This window comes from Schistocerca serialis, chromosome 7 (assembly GCF_023864345.2).
Source record: "Schistocerca serialis cubense isolate TAMUIC-IGC-003099 chromosome 7, iqSchSeri2.2, whole genome shotgun sequence".
Lineage (NCBI taxonomy): Eukaryota > Metazoa > Arthropoda > Insecta > Orthoptera > Acrididae > Schistocerca > Schistocerca serialis.
In genome coordinates this window covers 33554065-33571576 of record NC_064644.1, presented here as the reverse complement: position 1 = coordinate 33571576, position 17512 = coordinate 33554065, and the positions used below count along the sequence as shown (strand labels likewise).

General features: G+C 46.5%; 1 protein-coding gene across 1 annotated transcript in view; it reads right to left on the bottom strand.

Annotated features, from left to right (window-relative positions):
- Nucleotides 1–300: 300 nt before the first annotated feature.
- LOC126412369 (hemocyte protein-glutamine gamma-glutamyltransferase-like) overlaps nt 301–17512 on the bottom strand; it is a 389080-nt gene continuing 371868 nt past the window's right edge. The window contains exon 14 of the mRNA XM_050081937.1: nt 301–1157. Within this exon, the coding sequence (XP_049937894.1) occupies nt 1016–1157 (142 nt within the window). The 3' untranslated portion in view covers nt 301–1015. The remainder of the gene's footprint in view (nt 1158–17512) is intronic.

Here is a 17512-nt window from a genome sequence, read left to right as displayed (position 1 = left end):
TGTCATTATTTAGATAAAATTAATTGAAATGCGTCTTTCTATTACGTTGGTATTTATGTGTGCTGCTTTGTTACGCTAATGCATTCAGCATTAATGTGATTGTATGCAGAAAATAACGCGTAATAAATTTTTCATTTTATCATCAAGCCAGACTGAGTTATTGTTTGAACGTTCACAACGGCCTGCCGGATGTAAATCACAGGTCTCTGTCCAAAGCATTACTGTTTTCACTGCACAGAAAGAAGTGGTATCGGATGGAAAGAATCGATACGCAACGGATTTAAGGACATTCGAAAGCAATTTACATCTTCATCTACTTTATTGATTTCAGTTACTACATTCTTGTGATACATAAGAATATAAACAATATTTCACTAGGACTACTACTAGAATTTCCTAGGCATTACAAGTGCAGCAATATTACCAGTCAATTGAAGCTAGAAACGTTAACACATATGTAGATGTAGATATTGCACATAAAATTAAAAACAAACGCCATCCTAGTCATTATGTGGAAATGATGAAGCAAAACTAAAACTAAACTACTTGACTGATTGTCATCGGAGTACATATGAGTTATCATCGTGCACTTGTTACGCGTGTATCTGTGCATTGCTTTTAGTTAATTTGCCACGTTGGTAGTACCGATTATAGGCGACTGTGTTGTATTGAAAGTAGCAAGCATATATCGTGATCGGTCTCTATGTTAATTTTTTTTGCCACGTGTTTCGAGACACTGTGCTCATCCTCTACCAGTAATTCAGTTTGTCGATGGTTAATAGCGTCTAGTAATCATAGATAGCTGATGATGGCCAGCAGCGACTCGAAACAAGTCGTTATACAGATCAATGTTACTAAATTAATAATCCACAAACATTGTGACTGACTTGACATAGCTTTACGTGAGAATATTTATACTAAATCATGAGGTATTCATTTTTTATAAATAAAAGCAAAGTGATTGTTTGTGTTGGAAAGAATGTGTTGAGCGTATCAGCAGCGTGGTTCACTCTCGTCAGTCAAAGACGTCGAAGGCGACGGAGCCGGTGATGTCGACGAGCTCTTTGGAGGAGAAGGTGCCCACCAGCTTGTGCTCGCCCGCCTTGGCCGGGGTGAAGCGTTGTTGGAACGTCACCTCCTCCTCGGGCTCCACGTCCCTGCCGAACACAATAACAAGGATGCAACAGCTGTCACGGTGCCGAAATAATACAATGCATGCACTCAAATCCCAGTGTCCGAAACAAAGCTGTGTGTCTGGCATTACACGGGGACGAGTTTGGGAGTGCTGGAAGCAAACTCCGACCGCCGCGTACGCTGTGGGCCGTCTCTTAGATTTCGGAAGGTGGCGCAACAGCTATAGCCTGAGTAGGCAGTTCCTGCCATCTAAAACACGACGTAATAATGTCACAGACTCAGTGTACCGTATGGACTAGGCGAAGGTCTGTCTTTTAGTTACTAAATACACTACTGGCCATTAAAATTGCTACACCACGAAGATGACGTGCTAAAGACGCGAAATATAACAGACAGGAAGAAGATGCTGTGATATGCAAATGATTAGCTTTTCAGAGCATTCACACAAGGTTGGCGCCGGTGGCGACACCCACAACGTACTGACATGAGGAAAGTTTCCAACCGATTTCTCATACACAAACAGCAGTTGACGGCGTTGCCTGGTGAAACATTGTTGTGATGCCTCGCGTACGGAGGAGAAATGCGTACCATCACGTTTCCAACTTTGATAAAGGTCGGATTGTAGCCTATCGCGATTGCGGTTTATCATATCGCGACATTGCTGATCGCGTTGGTCGAGATCCAATGACTGTTAGCAGAATAAGGAATCGGTGGGTTCAGGAGAGTAATACGGAATGCCGTGCTGGATTCCAACGGCCTCGTATCACTAGCAGTCGAGATGACAGGCATCTTATCCGCATGGCTGTAACGGATCGTGCAGCCACGTCTCGATCCCTGAGTCAACAGATGGGGACGTTTGCAAGACAACAACCATCTGCACGAACAGTTCGACGACGTTCGCAGCAGCTCGGACACCATGGATGCGGTTACCCTTGACGCTGCATCACAGGCAGGAGGGCCTGCGATGGTGTACTCAACGACGATCCTGGGTGCACGAATGGCAAAATGTCATTTTTTCGGATGAATCCTGGTTCTGTTTACAGCATCATGATGGTCGCTTCCGTGTTTGGCGACATTGCGATGAACGCACATTGGAAGTGTGTATTCGTCATCGCCTTACTGGCGTATCACCCGGCGTGATGGTATGGGGTGCTATTGGTTACACGTCTCGGTCACCTCTTGTTCGCAATGACGGCACTTTGAACAGTGGACGTTACATTTCAGAAGTGTTATGACGCGTGGCTCTAACGTTCATTCGATCCCTGAGAAAACCTACATTTCAGCAGGATAATGCACGACCGCATGTTGCTGGTCCTGTACGGGCCTTTTTCGATTCTCCAGATCTCTCACCAACTGAAAACGTCTGGTTAATGGTGGCCGAGCAACTGCCTCGTCACAATAAGCCAGTCACTACTCTTGATGAACTGTGGTATCGTGTTGCAGCTACATGGACAGCTGTACCTGTACACGCAATCGAAGCTCTGTTTGACTCAATGCCCAGGCGTATCAAGGCCGTTATTATGGCCAGAGGTGGTGGTTCTGGGTACTAATTTCTCAGGATCTATGCACCCAAATTGCGCGAAAATGTAATCACATGTCAGTTTTAGTATAACATATTTGTCCAATGAATACCCGTTTATCATCTGCATTTCTTCTTGGTGTAGCAATTTTAATCGCCAGTAGTGTATGTGAAATAAAGTTGTAGTATGTAGTTCGCATACATAGTGGAAGCTATCCCTTGGTGGAAAAAGAAAAGTCTAATAATTCGTTTCACACTAAGTGCATTCCACACTCCTGTTTTCACACCATGCAGAAGCCGTTCTTTTAGGTATCAGCATTTTCAGAAATCCAATGTCGATTAATTTGGAAGTTCATATGACTCTATAAAAGCAGCCAAGTTTCGTCATAAGGCGACATTTCAGTATCAATCCATCCATCGTGTATTACAGACTGCAAAAATCAGGTGCAGTACCAAACTCGAGCTCTGGTGGTCAGCCGATGCTCTGCCGTTTCCCGCATGGTTTCCATTTCATTATTTGCATAGATCTGTAAGCAGACGCTACCGATTGACTCCCCAGTCCGAAGTGGTAAATGCCATAGTATATTCTCGCACATCTGTCCCAGGCCACTGCTGGTGTGTTTGGTACACCAGTTGTCAAAGTGTGAGAAATCGACAGAAAGCACAGATGATGTACCATGGGTTGCAAACTTTTTCGTAATTCTGTTTACTATGTATTGCGCAACATTGTTTAAATGGTACAAAGATGGACAATCTGGAAGTTTTTGCAACCAACACACAAAAGTGGTGAGATGGGCATGACTTAGATTGGATGTTTTCTTCATTCCAGTAGTTCCACAGTGAGGAAATCCTCCAGATGTAGAACATGTAAGGAAAACATGAACGCACATAAAAAATTTACAATGAGAAACAAATATGGTAATGCATCTTTCACAGATCCCAAGTAAAATGGGCCTCACGGATGTAAAATAAGTAAAATTTTTTTCAAAATATTTCAATTCAAAAGGCAGTTATTAACTTGCACGAAACAGGTGCGTGTTCAGTACACTAAAGTGTATACAATTCTTAGGCTATTTCATCTATGCGTCACCAAATAGAATAATCATTTTATAACAGTTATTTACAATGTTCACATTGCTGCAGTGCATTTATGCAAGTCAGGTGGAACCCATACTCAACATTATTTGATATTGCAAGTAATATATACACATCAGTTGCTTCTACTAATAAACTCATCAGTGGAGTAGATGGAGTTGGCTACCAATGAATGCTTTAGTTTACTCTTAAACTGAACTTCATTTGTAGTAAGACTTTTTATGTCTACTGGCAAGCTTTTTGAAAATGTGTATATCTGAATGGCGACCACCTATTTGGACCAAAGTGACTGACTTTAAAACGTTCTGAAGATTGTTTTTATTTCTAGTACTGATTCCATGAACTGAATTATTGGTCTGAAGAGAGATATACACTCTAAGCCAAAAATTTCGCACCACGAAGGAATTACGCATATGGGGCGGAAATTGGCACATGTGATGTATATGTATAGACAAACAAATGATTACAATTTTGAGAAAGATTGGGTGAGTTATCGAAGAGAAAGAGCTTCACGAACTGAACAAGTCAATAACACGATGGTCCACCTCTGACCCTTATGCAAGAGACATTTGGCTTGACAATGACTGATAGAGGCGTTGCACGTCCTCCTGAGGGATACTGTGCCAAATTCTGTCCAGTTGGCACGTTAGATCGTCAGAATCCCGAGGTGGTTCGAGGGTCCTTCTCATAATGCTTCAAAAGTTCTCAATTGGGAGACATCCGACGACGTTGTTGGCCAAAGTAGGGTTTGGAAAGTACGAAGACAAACTATAGAAAATTTCTTGGTGTGCAGGAGGGCATTATATTACTGAAACGTAAAACCAGGTTGGCTATGAAGGGCTACGAAATGGGGAGTAGAATATGGTCGACATATCAGTGTGCTGTAAGGGTGCCATGGATGACCAGCAGAGGGGTCCTGCTATGAAATGAAATGGGACCCCAGACCATCACTCCTGGTCATCAGGCCGTATGGCAGGCGACAGTCAGGTTGTTACCCCACTGCTGTCCAGGGCGTCTCCATCGCGTCTGGCCTGTAGGTTGGGGCTCAGTCTGAAGTGTGCCTCACAACTAAAGACAATTCTACTCCAGTCAATGAGATACCAAGGCTGTGTAGCAGTCTACGGTCATTAACCTGCCACGACGACTTGATCCATGTGTCTCACCTCACAGTCTTGCAAGCTAGCCCTAGAGCGTATTACGTTTTACAGTGAATAAAAAACAAGACTTTAACGACATATTTACATAAAGATTTGGCATAAAAATTTTTTCTAAGAAGGTAAAACACACTGGGTATTAATTTGTTGGTGGAAAAGAGTATTATATAGAGCCAAAAATCAGGACGTAGCTCAGATAATCGAGTTGTTGAACAGACGCTGCAGAAGCCATCGTTGTCAATAAGAAGCCGGTGAGTTTGGAACAAGACGTAAGTAAAGCAGCAGAGGAGCACTGCAGGGCGCCAGGAGTGCCACGGCAGCCAGTGGCGTCACTAGCGACCAGTCAGGCAAATCCTGCAGCTCACGCTGGCAGAGGTGAGACTCAAGCGGCCTTAGCCTTGGAATATACACAGTAGACATTATGACAATATGTCACGTAATCTGCTGTTGGCTACATAAAGAGAATATTACAAAAGTCCAATAAATGTGAAGCCAAAGGATAATAACCAAATACGAGCTTCCTGACTGGAAAATGAGTACATGGTGGAACGACTGAGAGAAAGGTGCCAAATGGTCCACTAACATCTACCATGTACTCATGAACGCCAGTCCGTTGGCCATATAAACCCCATTCAGGGCAAGGTAGATCACCTAACATGACATATGCAGGTATGGTCATACCTGACCGCATTATCTTCAACTGAGATACATATAATGGAATTAGGGAACCAACAGAGACTAACAAATCACTACATGAACGATAAAGAAATTATGAATAGTGGACGGTAATAGGCAATGTCACTAACACCAGTGCCCAGCATAAAAAAGATAAATTTGCCAGGCTACTGCATTTACAAAGTCCCTTCCATCCCGTATGACATCACTACAGATGTGTGAGTGTGAATAACAGTGTGCTATCGAGTGCATTTAGTGTTTCGAAGTATGTGAATGGGTGTGTTGCATTATATAGTGTGCTTGTGCAACCAAGATCACAGCGTCGTATGAGGCAGAAACTGCAGTTCCACATTGTCATAGCATCTGGTTCCACCTCAGCGATGACGACAAAGAGATGCACGTTCAAGGAAGGTGTGAAACAGTGCTGTAAACAATGTCAATGCTTTCTAGACACTGTTTTCATGCACACAAAAAAGTGACTGCTATGGCAGGGATAGATAGGAACATGCTTTGTTGCCATTCCAGAAAATATATAGATTTGTGTATATAAATTCACTCATATTTGTATAAGGTGATACTATTCATTCTGTCTCTCACTGCCTGTAGCCCCCCCCTCTCTCTCGTGTGTGTGTGTGTGTGTGTGTGTGTGTGAGAGAGAGAGAGAGAGAGAGAGAGGGAGAGAGAGAGAGAGGGGCTACAGGCAGAGGGAGACAGAATGAATAGTACCACCTTATAGAAATCTGAGTGAATATATATATATATAATGTTAGATGACTCACCCTATATATATATATATATAGGGTGAGTCACCTAACATTAGCGCTGGATATAGTTCGTAAACCACATCAAATACTGACGAATCGATTCCACAGACCGAACGAGAGGAGAGGGGCTAGTGTAACTGGTTAATGCAAACCATAAAAAAATGCACGGAAGTATATTTTTTAACACAAACCTACGTTTTTTTAAATGGAACCCCGTTAGTTTTGTTAGCACATTTGAACATATAAACAAATACGTAATCAGTGCCGTTTGTTGCATTGTAAAATGTTAATTACATCCGGAGATATTGTAACCTAAAGTTGACGGTTGAGTAGCACTCCTCCGCTGTTCGATCGTGTGTATCGGAGAGCACCGAATTACGTAGGGATCCAACGGGAACGGTGATGGACCTTAGGTACAGAAGAGACTGGAACAGCACATTACGTCCACATGCTAACACCTTTTTATTGGTCTTTTTCACTGACGCACATGTACATTACCATGAGGGATGAGGTACACATACACACGTGGTTTCCGTTTTCAATTACGGAGTGGAATAGAGTGTGTCCCGACTGTCAGGTCAATAGATGTTCAATGTGGTGGCCATCATTTGCTGCACACAATTGCAATCTCTGGCGTAATGAATGTGTACAGGCCGCAGTACATCTGGTGTAATGTCGCCGCGGGCTGCCACAATACGTTGTTTCATATCCTCTGGGGTTGTAGGCACATCACGATACACATTCTCCTTTAACGTACCCCACAGAAAGAAGTCCAGAGGTGTAAGATGAGGAGAACGGGCTGGCCAATTTATGCGTCCTCCACGTCCTATGAAACTCCCGTCGAACATCCTGTCAAGGGTCAGCCTAGTGTTAATTGGGGAATGTGCAGGTGCACCATCATGCTGATACTACATACGTCGACACGTTTCCAGTGGGACATTTTCGAGCAACGTTGGCAGATCATTCTGTAGAAACGCGATGTATGTTGCAGCTGTTTGGGCCCCTGCAATGAAGTGAGGACCAACGAGGTGGTCGCCAATGATTCCGCACCATACATTTACAGTCCACGGTCGCTGTCGCTCTAGGGAACGGACCAGTAATGCATGTTCCGCAGATTCACTGCCCCGTGGTTTGTGAAACCCACTTCATCGGTAAACAGGTAGAACTACAACGCATTCTCTGTTAATGCCCGTTGACAGAATTGCACTCGATGATTAAAGTCATCACCATGCAACTGCTGATGTAGCGGTGACGATGCAGTATGCGCATGACACTACTTTGACTCAGCCCACCGGCTCTCGCAATGTCCCGTGTACTCATGTGTGGGTTCATGGCAACAGCAGTTAACACACCAACTGCACCCGCTTCTCCTTTGACGGGCCTGTTACGGACCCGTTTGCGTGCTACGACCATACCTGTTGCACACAGTTGGCGGTAGATGTTTTGCAATGTGCGGCACGTTGGATGCTCTCTGTCCGGGTACCGTTCTGCATACACCCTGAAGGCTTCAGCTGCATTTCGTCGACACTCGCCATAGATGAGTATCATCTCCGCCTTTTCAGAGTTCGAATACACCATGGTCACAGTTCCTACAACACTACACTGTCACAGAGGTCTGGTAACACGGTGTACTACAGTTGGTCTGCGTGCGGAGACGAACGCACAATAACAATAGCAGCAAGCGCTACATGCGGACACTGCGACAGCTAGACCAAACCACAACAGTGCACTACAGCCACACTCGTAAACACGCTCGTCATCGTAAACATGTCCCTGCAGATGCTGCTCGCCGACCGTGGCCCGTGTTTGTTACAACACGCAACTGAACGTCGGAGGTTTCAAGCGTCAACTTTAGGTTACAATATCTCCGGATGTAATTAACATTTTACAATGCAACAAACGGCACTGATTACGTATTTGTTTATATGTTCAGATGTGCTAACAAAACTAACGTGGTTCCATTTGAAAAAAACCTAGGTTTGTGTTAAAAACATACTTCCGTGCATTTTTGTATGGTTTGTATTAAACAATTACACTAGCCCCTCTCCTCACGTTCGATCTGTGGAATCGATTCGTCAGTATTTGATGTGGTTTACGAAATACATCCAGCGGTAACGTTGGGTGACTCACCCTATATATATATATATATATATATATATATATGCTTGGGACAACAGTACATTTTCAGGCAGACAAACTTTCGAAATTACAGTAGTTACAATTTTCAACAACAGATGGCACTGCGGTCTGGGAAACTCTATAGTACGATATTTTCCACATATCCACCATGCATAGCAATAATATGGCGTAGTCTCTGAATGAAATTACCCGAAACCTTTGATAACGTGTCTGGCGGAATGGCTTCACATGCAGATGAGATGTACTGCTTCAGCTGTTCAATTGTTTCTGGATTCTGGCGGTACACCTGGTCTTTCAAATGTCCCCACAGAAAGAAGTCACAGGGGTTCATGTCTGGCGAATAGGGAGGCCAATCCACGCCGCCTCCTGTATGTTTCGGATAGCCCAAAGCAATCACACGATCATCGAAATATTCATTCAGTAAATTAAAGACGTCGGCCGTGCGATGTGGCCGGGCACCATCTTGCATAAACCACGAGGTGTTCGCAATGTCGTCTAAGGCAATTTGTACCGCCACAAATTCACGAAGAATGTCCAGATAACGTGATGCAGTAATCGTTTCGGATCTGAAAAATGGGCCAATGATTCCTTTGGAAGAAATGGTGGCCCAGACCAGTACTTTTTGAGGATGCAGGGACGATGGGACTGCAACATGGGGCTCTTCGGTTCCCCATATGCGCCAGTTCTGTTTATTGACGAAGCCGTCCAGGTAAAAATAAGCTTCGTCAGTAAACCAAATGCTGCCCACATGCATATCGCTGTCATCAATCCTGTGCACTATATCGTTAGCGAATGTCTCTCGTGCAGCAATGGTAGCGGCGCTGAGGGGTTGCCGCGTTTGAATTTTGTATGGATAGAGGTGTAAACTCTGGCGCATGAGACGATACGTGGACGTTGGCGTCATTTGCACCGCAGCTGCAACACGGCGAACGGAAACTCGAGGCCGCTGTTGGATCACCTGCTGCACTAGCTGCGCGTTGCCCTCTGTGGTTGCCGTACGCGGTCGCCCTACCTTTCCAGCACGTTCATCCGTCACGTTCCCAGTCCATTGAAAATTTTCAAACAGATCCTTTATTGTATCGCTTTTCGGTCCTTTGGTTACATTAAACCTCCGTTGAAAACTTCGTCTTGTTGCAACAACACTGTGTTCTAGGCGGTGGAATTCCAACACCAGAAAAATCCCCTGTTCTAAGGAATAAACCATGTTGTCTACAGCACACTTGCACGTTGTGAACAGCTCACGCTTACAGCAGAAAGACGACGTACAGAATGGCGCACCCACAGACTGCGTTGTCTTCTATATCTTTCACATCAATTGCAGCGCCATCTGTTGTTGAAAATTGTAACTACTGTAATTTCGAAAGTTTGTCCGCCTGAAAATGTACTGTTGTCCCAAGCATATTGCAACAAACGGTGTATTTCTATCGCTGCTCGTTTAGTTTTTATTGCCGTTTCAAATATACCGGTCATTTTTGAAACACCCTGTATATATATATATATATATATATATATATATATATATGTGTGTGTGTGTGTGTGTGTGTGTGTGTGTGTATGAATTTCTTCCTAAACTCCTGTATCGATTTCTGCCAAATATGGCACACAAGCAGCACAGTGGGCTCTATAACCTGCTAACTCCACCAGGAGAGGAGAGACAGGCAACAATGTGTTTTTTTAGTCCCTGCTGTATAGGCTGCCCTTCACAATAGTTGTGTTGTGTGGGAACAGTATTGGCCCACCTTATCGATCTGCTCTGCAGGGCAGCCTACATGACAGAGGGAGAAACAGGTTTCCAATTCTGATTGTGAACGAATATTGCTATGAACAAGAGGTGTGTTGTAGTAGTATCAGTGTACTTTATCAACGTGCTTTGCACTGCAATATATGTCATTTTCAGAAACTGTATTCAAGTCTGTGTAGTGTATCATGCCCTGCAAGACAGGTGTGTTGTGGAGGTGGTACCAGTTTGCTTCAGCAACCAGTTTGTAGGAGCTACAAATGTGGATAGGCATGGGTTTGGGGGAGGGGGGCATTTAGATGGATGATGGAGGGGATGAACATATATAACGGGCAGAAAGGGATGGAGAAAGAAAGAGGAGCAGGAGGAGATGGTGAGAGAGAGAGAGAGAGAGAGAGAGAGAGAGAGAGGCCACAGAGAAATAGATAGAGGGATGGATAGGAAGATATGGGCAGAGAGAGAGGGGTGGAGGAGATGGACAAACAGAAAGGGGAGGAGGAGGTGGAAACAGAAATAGTGGGGAGGAGAAGTTGGAGAGACAGAGAGAGAGGGAAGGAGGGGGAGATGGACAGATAGAGGTGGGAGGATAAGGAGAACAAAGAGATGGAATGAGGAAGAGCTGGACACAGAGAGGGTGGAGGATGAGGAGTGTGCATTATACGTATCGAAGGCGAGAGAAGCAGTGGGAAAGGCTACTTTGCAAAGCCACAATGTGCTCGTATCGCGAGGGGTAATGACGATTAAACAGGTGCTAACTTCGAGTCGAGTTAGGGCTGTCGTTTGCACAACATACAATGACAGTAACGGTGGCATCCATGAAATTGCTCTAGTTTATCGCATACATTAATTTTGTGAAGGACGTCTCAACTGCTAGTAGCCGTATAGCGATGGTTCATAACTCTGTTACGACTATCACTGTAGTTTCTTGGATACTATTGACTACTCGCACTACAAGCAGCAGGAAGCGTGACTTTTAATTTCCATCTTTATCCATAAATGCAGTATCTCGGTGCAGAGTAATGGGTACAGTAGAAGTGGCAATACAGCACATGCGCCGCTAACACTACATAGACAGGAATTATGGAGGGAGAAGCCGCCAGGCATGTGAGTCAGTACGGGACTACCTTCTCTCCTGGTAACTCTCTTGTTGTTGCTGAAGAAATTTTGTCGCACTTGCCTCGTTTTATTTAGGAAACATACTGCATTTGCACTGAAGTGAAAATATGCTGTAGGAGAATAAGGTTGCTTCATTGGTTCGGGGCGTCGCGTCGAATAATGTGGAAGCTGCAGAGTATTTTAACGGAACAGCTGCTCATCACCTTCAGGTGCTGTCTGACCCGTTGCTGCAGTGACTCGCCAGCATATACGCTGTCTCCCTAGAAATGCACAGGCGGCAAGGGATGGGCGTGTAACGTCATCTTACACGAATCATAGAGCACGGCGACATTCAGTGCCCCCTGCATGAGAAACGGCCCACAGACTCTTCATGCGCGACGCGCTGGTGGAAAAACTGCTGGCGCCCCGTTTAAGTTTGCGGACGCTCATTCTCCATCTGTGTTGACTCGGATTCATTCTTGTGTGGCCGATGATGCCTTAGTACCTCCAAGGCGCGTGCTTTTTTCTGGCAATTCAGTGTATGTATTGGCGGGCCATTACAGCAACACGTTGATCCCCTCACCCCCTGCTCTCTCCTCTCCTCTCCAAACCCCGTACGTTGCCGCGCATATACCGCTGCTTTCCACCCACCCACCCTGCATCTCCACACTCTCCACGTCTCTTATCCCAATGAAACTTCCACCGTCTCCCCGTCCCGGATGATGACTTTCGTCTCGACATTTATCCTTCCTTCCAGATCCGACCCCAAGCCTCCTCTCCCCTCCTCCTAGGGCTCCCTCTCCTTCTCATCGCTTCGTTGCATCCTGCCTCCTATGGCTCTCCCTCTTTCTCCTGCTCTTTCCCCTCCATTTCCCTGTCTTTGGGCTCCTTACCGGATCTCTCTCCCCCTCCCCCGTCTCTGAGTGCTCCCAGATTGTCCTCTCCTGTTGCCCCATCCGGCCTCTCCCCCTCCTCCATCCCCCTCCCCCTCATCTCCCTCCTTTTCTCCCTCCCTCCGGTCTCCCCTCCCTTAGCAATTCCTTCCCGTTTTAGCTTGTGAATTGCTTCGTGGTTTCCATTTGTGTACTGCTGCAAGTACAGTGTTTTTTAAAAAAATATCGTGCCGTGTGAGTTTTAACGCTGTAACCTACGTTTTCATCATGTTATAAGTGCCGCCAATGTTTCTTCAACGTCTTCGTTCAGTGTGGTTTTTATTTATGCTCTCTGTGGTTTCAACTTGTGACTATGTCTCCCATTTACATTCTCCTTGTTTTGTGTATTTAATTCTTATTTTATCCCCTTGTCATTTTTAAAATATCTCTGTTTTACATTTGTATGTTTCTCTCGTCTGAAGATTGGCGTCAATGTGCCGCTGCCAGCCTATATGGGGTAGGGGGATGAAATTACAAAAAAGGGAAAAAATCCAGCCACATGTCAGTAAGCAGCTGAAGACGATGAGTAGCTGTTTCGTTGAAATAGTCTACAGCTTCCACATTATCTGACGTGACGCCTGTGAACCAATGAAGCAGTTATTACGCCGGGAAAATCTCAAACAGAGAATAAGGTTTAGTATTCTATCTCTTATACTCCTTTATCTTTGCTGCTATGGAATGATTATTTTTATCAATAAATAGTGTTCGAATTTGGTTGCGCTGCAGTGATGGAGTTATTTACATAGAAGTCATAACGCTAGAAAATCGTAACAAAATTCCTGAAGACCTGGAGAGGATCTACGTTTGATGCAATGATTGTGAGTTCTCTCTCCGCCATCAAACTCTAACGGGATGCGCATAGTAGATGGAAATCTCCGTTGTTTGTATGATTTTCAAAGAGTCATTGGAAGCAGTCACTTCTATTAAATATCTGAGAATATGCATACAGAGGCATTTAAAATGGAAAAGCCACATCAAAATAATGGTAAGAAAGACAGATACCAGGCAGATTCATTGAAATAATGCTCAATAAGTTTAGCACACCTGTGAAGGTGGTAGCTTTCAAAATCCTCATTCGACCAATACTTAAGTATTGCTCCTGATTTTGGGTCCCTTTCCGGGTTGGATTGATAGGCGAGGTAGAGAAGATCCTAAAAGCGCCTTTCCTCATAGGTTCCTTTCGTAAGCACGAAAGCGTGACGGAGTTGTCAGCGAACTCCATTGGCAGGCGCTACGAGGGAAGTACTCGTATTGTGTATCATGATGTAGTTAGTTGTTAATATTCCAAGCCAACATATCAGTTCCTTGTATATGTACCTTGCCAGAAGACCATAAGACACAGTTAGAAGGATTCGGACTGATAGGAGGCTACTGACTGAGATACCTGCTGCGAGTGATTCGCGAATGGAAGAGGCCAAGGCGGAACAAACAAAGGAGTGCTGTAGTCACAGTACACGCCATTATAGTATCGAAGTCGTGGTGTGAACGAGTTCACGGTAAGTGGTGGATCGCGTCGATTTGTTGGGCGGTGTTTTGTTCCTGTGCGGCGCGCGGCGAGACCTGCCGAGCAGTAAATGGGGCGTCCGCGCTGGCGGCGGCCGCAGCCGTTTTATGTCCTCGCGGACCGCTGCCGCTGCCGGCGCCGGCGGCTGCCTCGTCTCGTGTTCTGCGTCTGCCCGCAGCACTGCCCGGGACGGCCCGGCCTCTCGCCGCGCCGCTAATGGCGAGGCGGCGATTTATCCGCCGGCACTCACACCTCCCACCTGCCGCGCCGCTAATGGAGGGGTGGGGGTAGGAGGCTGCTTCTGCTGGCGTGACGTCACCGCCGATCCCGGCTCTGCGAGGAGCGTTGCTAGTACTAAACATAAACAAAATCAATGTTTGTGTTCTGCAACAACCGTTTCTCGGTGACCAATGAGCAAAACTATTCGACGAGAACCCAGTTGCTGTTTGTTTTTTTTTCTAACTTTGGAACGAGCATAGTAAAACACAATACCTAGTCAGTAGTGGAGAAAATGTTCGACTCAGCCGGGAATCGAACCTGCCCCACCAGTCCCTGTTATCAGTCACTGATAAACAGGTCTTATACCTGCTTGGACAAGGGAAGTCTCACAATTTCCATACGCCTGTCTTCTAATGGATAAAAACTGTGAGCCGCACCGAGACTCGAACTCGGGACCTTTGCCTTTCGCGGGCAATTGCTCTACCAACCGAGCCACCCAAGCACGAGTCACGCCCCGTCCTCACAGCTTTACTTCTGCCAGTACCTCGTCTCCTACCTTACAAACTTAGCAGAAGCTCTCCTGCGAACCTTGCTGAACTAGCACTCCTGAAAGAAAGGATATTGCGGAAGCTACAGCCTGGAGGAATGAGATTTTCACTCTGCAGCGGAGTGTGCGCTGACATGAAACTTTCTGGCAGATTAAAACTGTGTGCCGGACCGAGACTCGAACTCGGGACCATTGCCTTTCGCGGGCAAGTGTTCTGCCGTCTGAGCTACCCAAGCACCGCTCACGCCCCATCCTCACAGCTTTACTTCTGCCAGTACCTCGTCTCCTACCTTTCAGATTTTACAGAAGCTCTCCTGCGAACCTTGCAGATCTAGCACTCCTGAAAGAAAGTATATTGCGGAAACATGGCTTAGCCACAGCCTAGTGGATGTTTCCAGAATGAGATTTTCACCCTGCAGTGGAGTGTGCGCTGATATGGAACTTCCTGGAGTTCGAGTCTGCCAGAAAGTTTCATATCAGCGCACACTCCGTTGCAGAGTGAAAATCTCATTCTGGATAATGAGCCTGCAGCTGTTTAATTCGTGGGTAGCAATGATGATACCATCAGCTGATTGTTTTATTTAATGAAACCGGTTTCAGTGATACAATTAGACATCTCCAAGCCCCTCTGTAACAAATAATGCTCACTTTCCAACGAGCATTATCACCATAGTTCTAATAAAAGGTCGCGCCCGCGCCCTTCCTCCTTAGCTGAGCGGGCAGCGTGACTGATTCCCATGCAGCAGGTCCGGGTTTGATTTCCCCCAGGTCGGAGATTTTCTTCGCTCAGGACAGGGTATTCTGTTGTCCTTATCATCATTTCATTGTCATCGACACGCAAGTCGCCGAATTTGGGGTCAACTGAAAAGTATTTCAACACGGCTGCTGAACTTTCCAAGGTGGGGCCAATGTGGGGACTCCTGGCCATCAAAGACGTATCGTCCTTTCATTTTCTAGTGAAAGGAGCCGCCACGCGGAGTGACCGCGAGGTTAAAGGTGCCATGTCACTGATTGCGCGGTCTCTCCCGCCGTAATTCGATTATTTAGTTTAAGTAGTGTGTAAGTCAAGGGCCCGATGACCTAAATACACTCCTGGAAATGGAAAAAAGAACACATTGACACCGGTGTGTCAGACCCACCATACTTGCTACGGACACTGCGAGAGGGCTGTACAAGCAATGATCACACGCACGGCACAGCGGACACACCAGGAACCGCGGTGTTGGCCGTCGAATGGCGCTAGCTGCGCAGCATTTGTGCACCGCCGCCGTCAGTGTCAGCCAGTTTGCCGTGGCATATGGAGCTCCATCGCAGTCTTTAACACTGGTAGCATGCCGCGACAGCATGGACGTGAACCGTATGTGCAGTTGACGGACTTTGAGCGAGGGCGTATAGTGGGCATGCGGGAGGCCGGGTGGACGTACCGCCGAATTGCTCAACACGTGGGGCGTGAGGTCTCCACAGTACATCGATGTTGTCGCCAGTGGTCGGCGGAAGGTGCACGTGCCCGTCGACCTGGGACCGGACCGCAGCGACGCACGGATGCACGCCAAGACCGTAGGATCCTACGCAGTGCCGTAGGGGACCGCACGGCCACTTCCCAGCAAATTAGGGACACTGTTGCTCCTGGGGTATCGGCGAGGACCATTCGCAACCGTCTCCATGAAGCTGGGCTACGGTCCCGCACACCGTTAGGCCGTCTTCCGCTCACGCTCCAACATCGTGCAGCCCGCCTCCAGTGGTGTCGCGACAGGCGTGAATGGAGGGACGAATGGAGACGTGTCGTCTTCAGCGATGAGAGTCGCTTCTGCCTTGGTGCCAATGATGGTCGTATGCGTGTTTGGCGCCGTGCAGGTGAGCGCCACAATCAGGACTGCATACGACCGAGGCACACAGGGCCAACACCCGGCATCATGGTGTGGGGAGCGATCTCCTACACTGGCCATACACCACTGGTGATCGTCGAGGGGACACTGAATAGTGCACGGTACATCCAAACCGTCATCGAACCCATCGTTCTACCATTCCTAGATTGGCAAGGGAACTTGCTGTTCCAACAGGACAATGCACGTCCGCATGTATCCCGTGCCACCCAACGTGCTCTAGAAGGTGTAAGTCAACTACCCTGGCCAGCAAGATCTCCGGATCTGTCCCCCATTGAGCATGTCTGGGACTGGATGAAGCGTCGTCTCACGCGGTCTGCACGTCCAGCACGAACGCTGGTCCAACTGAGGCGCCAGGTGGAAATGGCATGGCAAGCCGTTCCACAGGACTACATGCAGCATCTCTACGATCGTCTCCATGGGAGAATAGCAGCCTGCATTGCTGCGAAAGGTGGATATACACTGTACTAGTGCCGACATTGTGCATGCTCTGTTGCCTGTGTCTATGTGCCTGTGGTTCTGTCAGTGTGATCATGTGATGTATCTGACCCCAGGAATGTGTCAATAAAGTTTTCCCTTCCTGGGACACTGAATTCACGGTGTTCTTATTTCAGTTTCCAGGAGTGTAGTTTGGTCCTTTAGGAATTCACACACATTTGGACATTTGAACATCTAATGAAAGGAACGTCAGTGGCTACTACTGCTTATGGTGCGACTGAAAACGGTATTCGAGAAAAACCCAGAATGGCAGAGTCAAGTGTTCTTATCCCGCGCGCTGTTCAAGAGTGGAATGGTGGAGAACTATCCTAAAGGTCATTCGCTGAACCCTCTGCCAGGCACTTAATTATGAATTACAGTGTAATCATGTACATGTACGTACAACGAGCTCTATATTCCGCGACTCCTGTATGGCGTGCAGATAACAAAAGAAGAATCAGAAAAGGAAGAGGCCATAGCAGATTGCTTCAGACATTGGCCTTTAATTTGGGAAGATTGGTGTTATCTCCAGCAAACACTGGGCAGCAAAGCCTTCTGTTCACCAGCTGTAACTAGGAGACTATATGGAGCGTCAAGGATGACCACCGACTGTGTAGGGCGTGTCTCACCAGTCCCC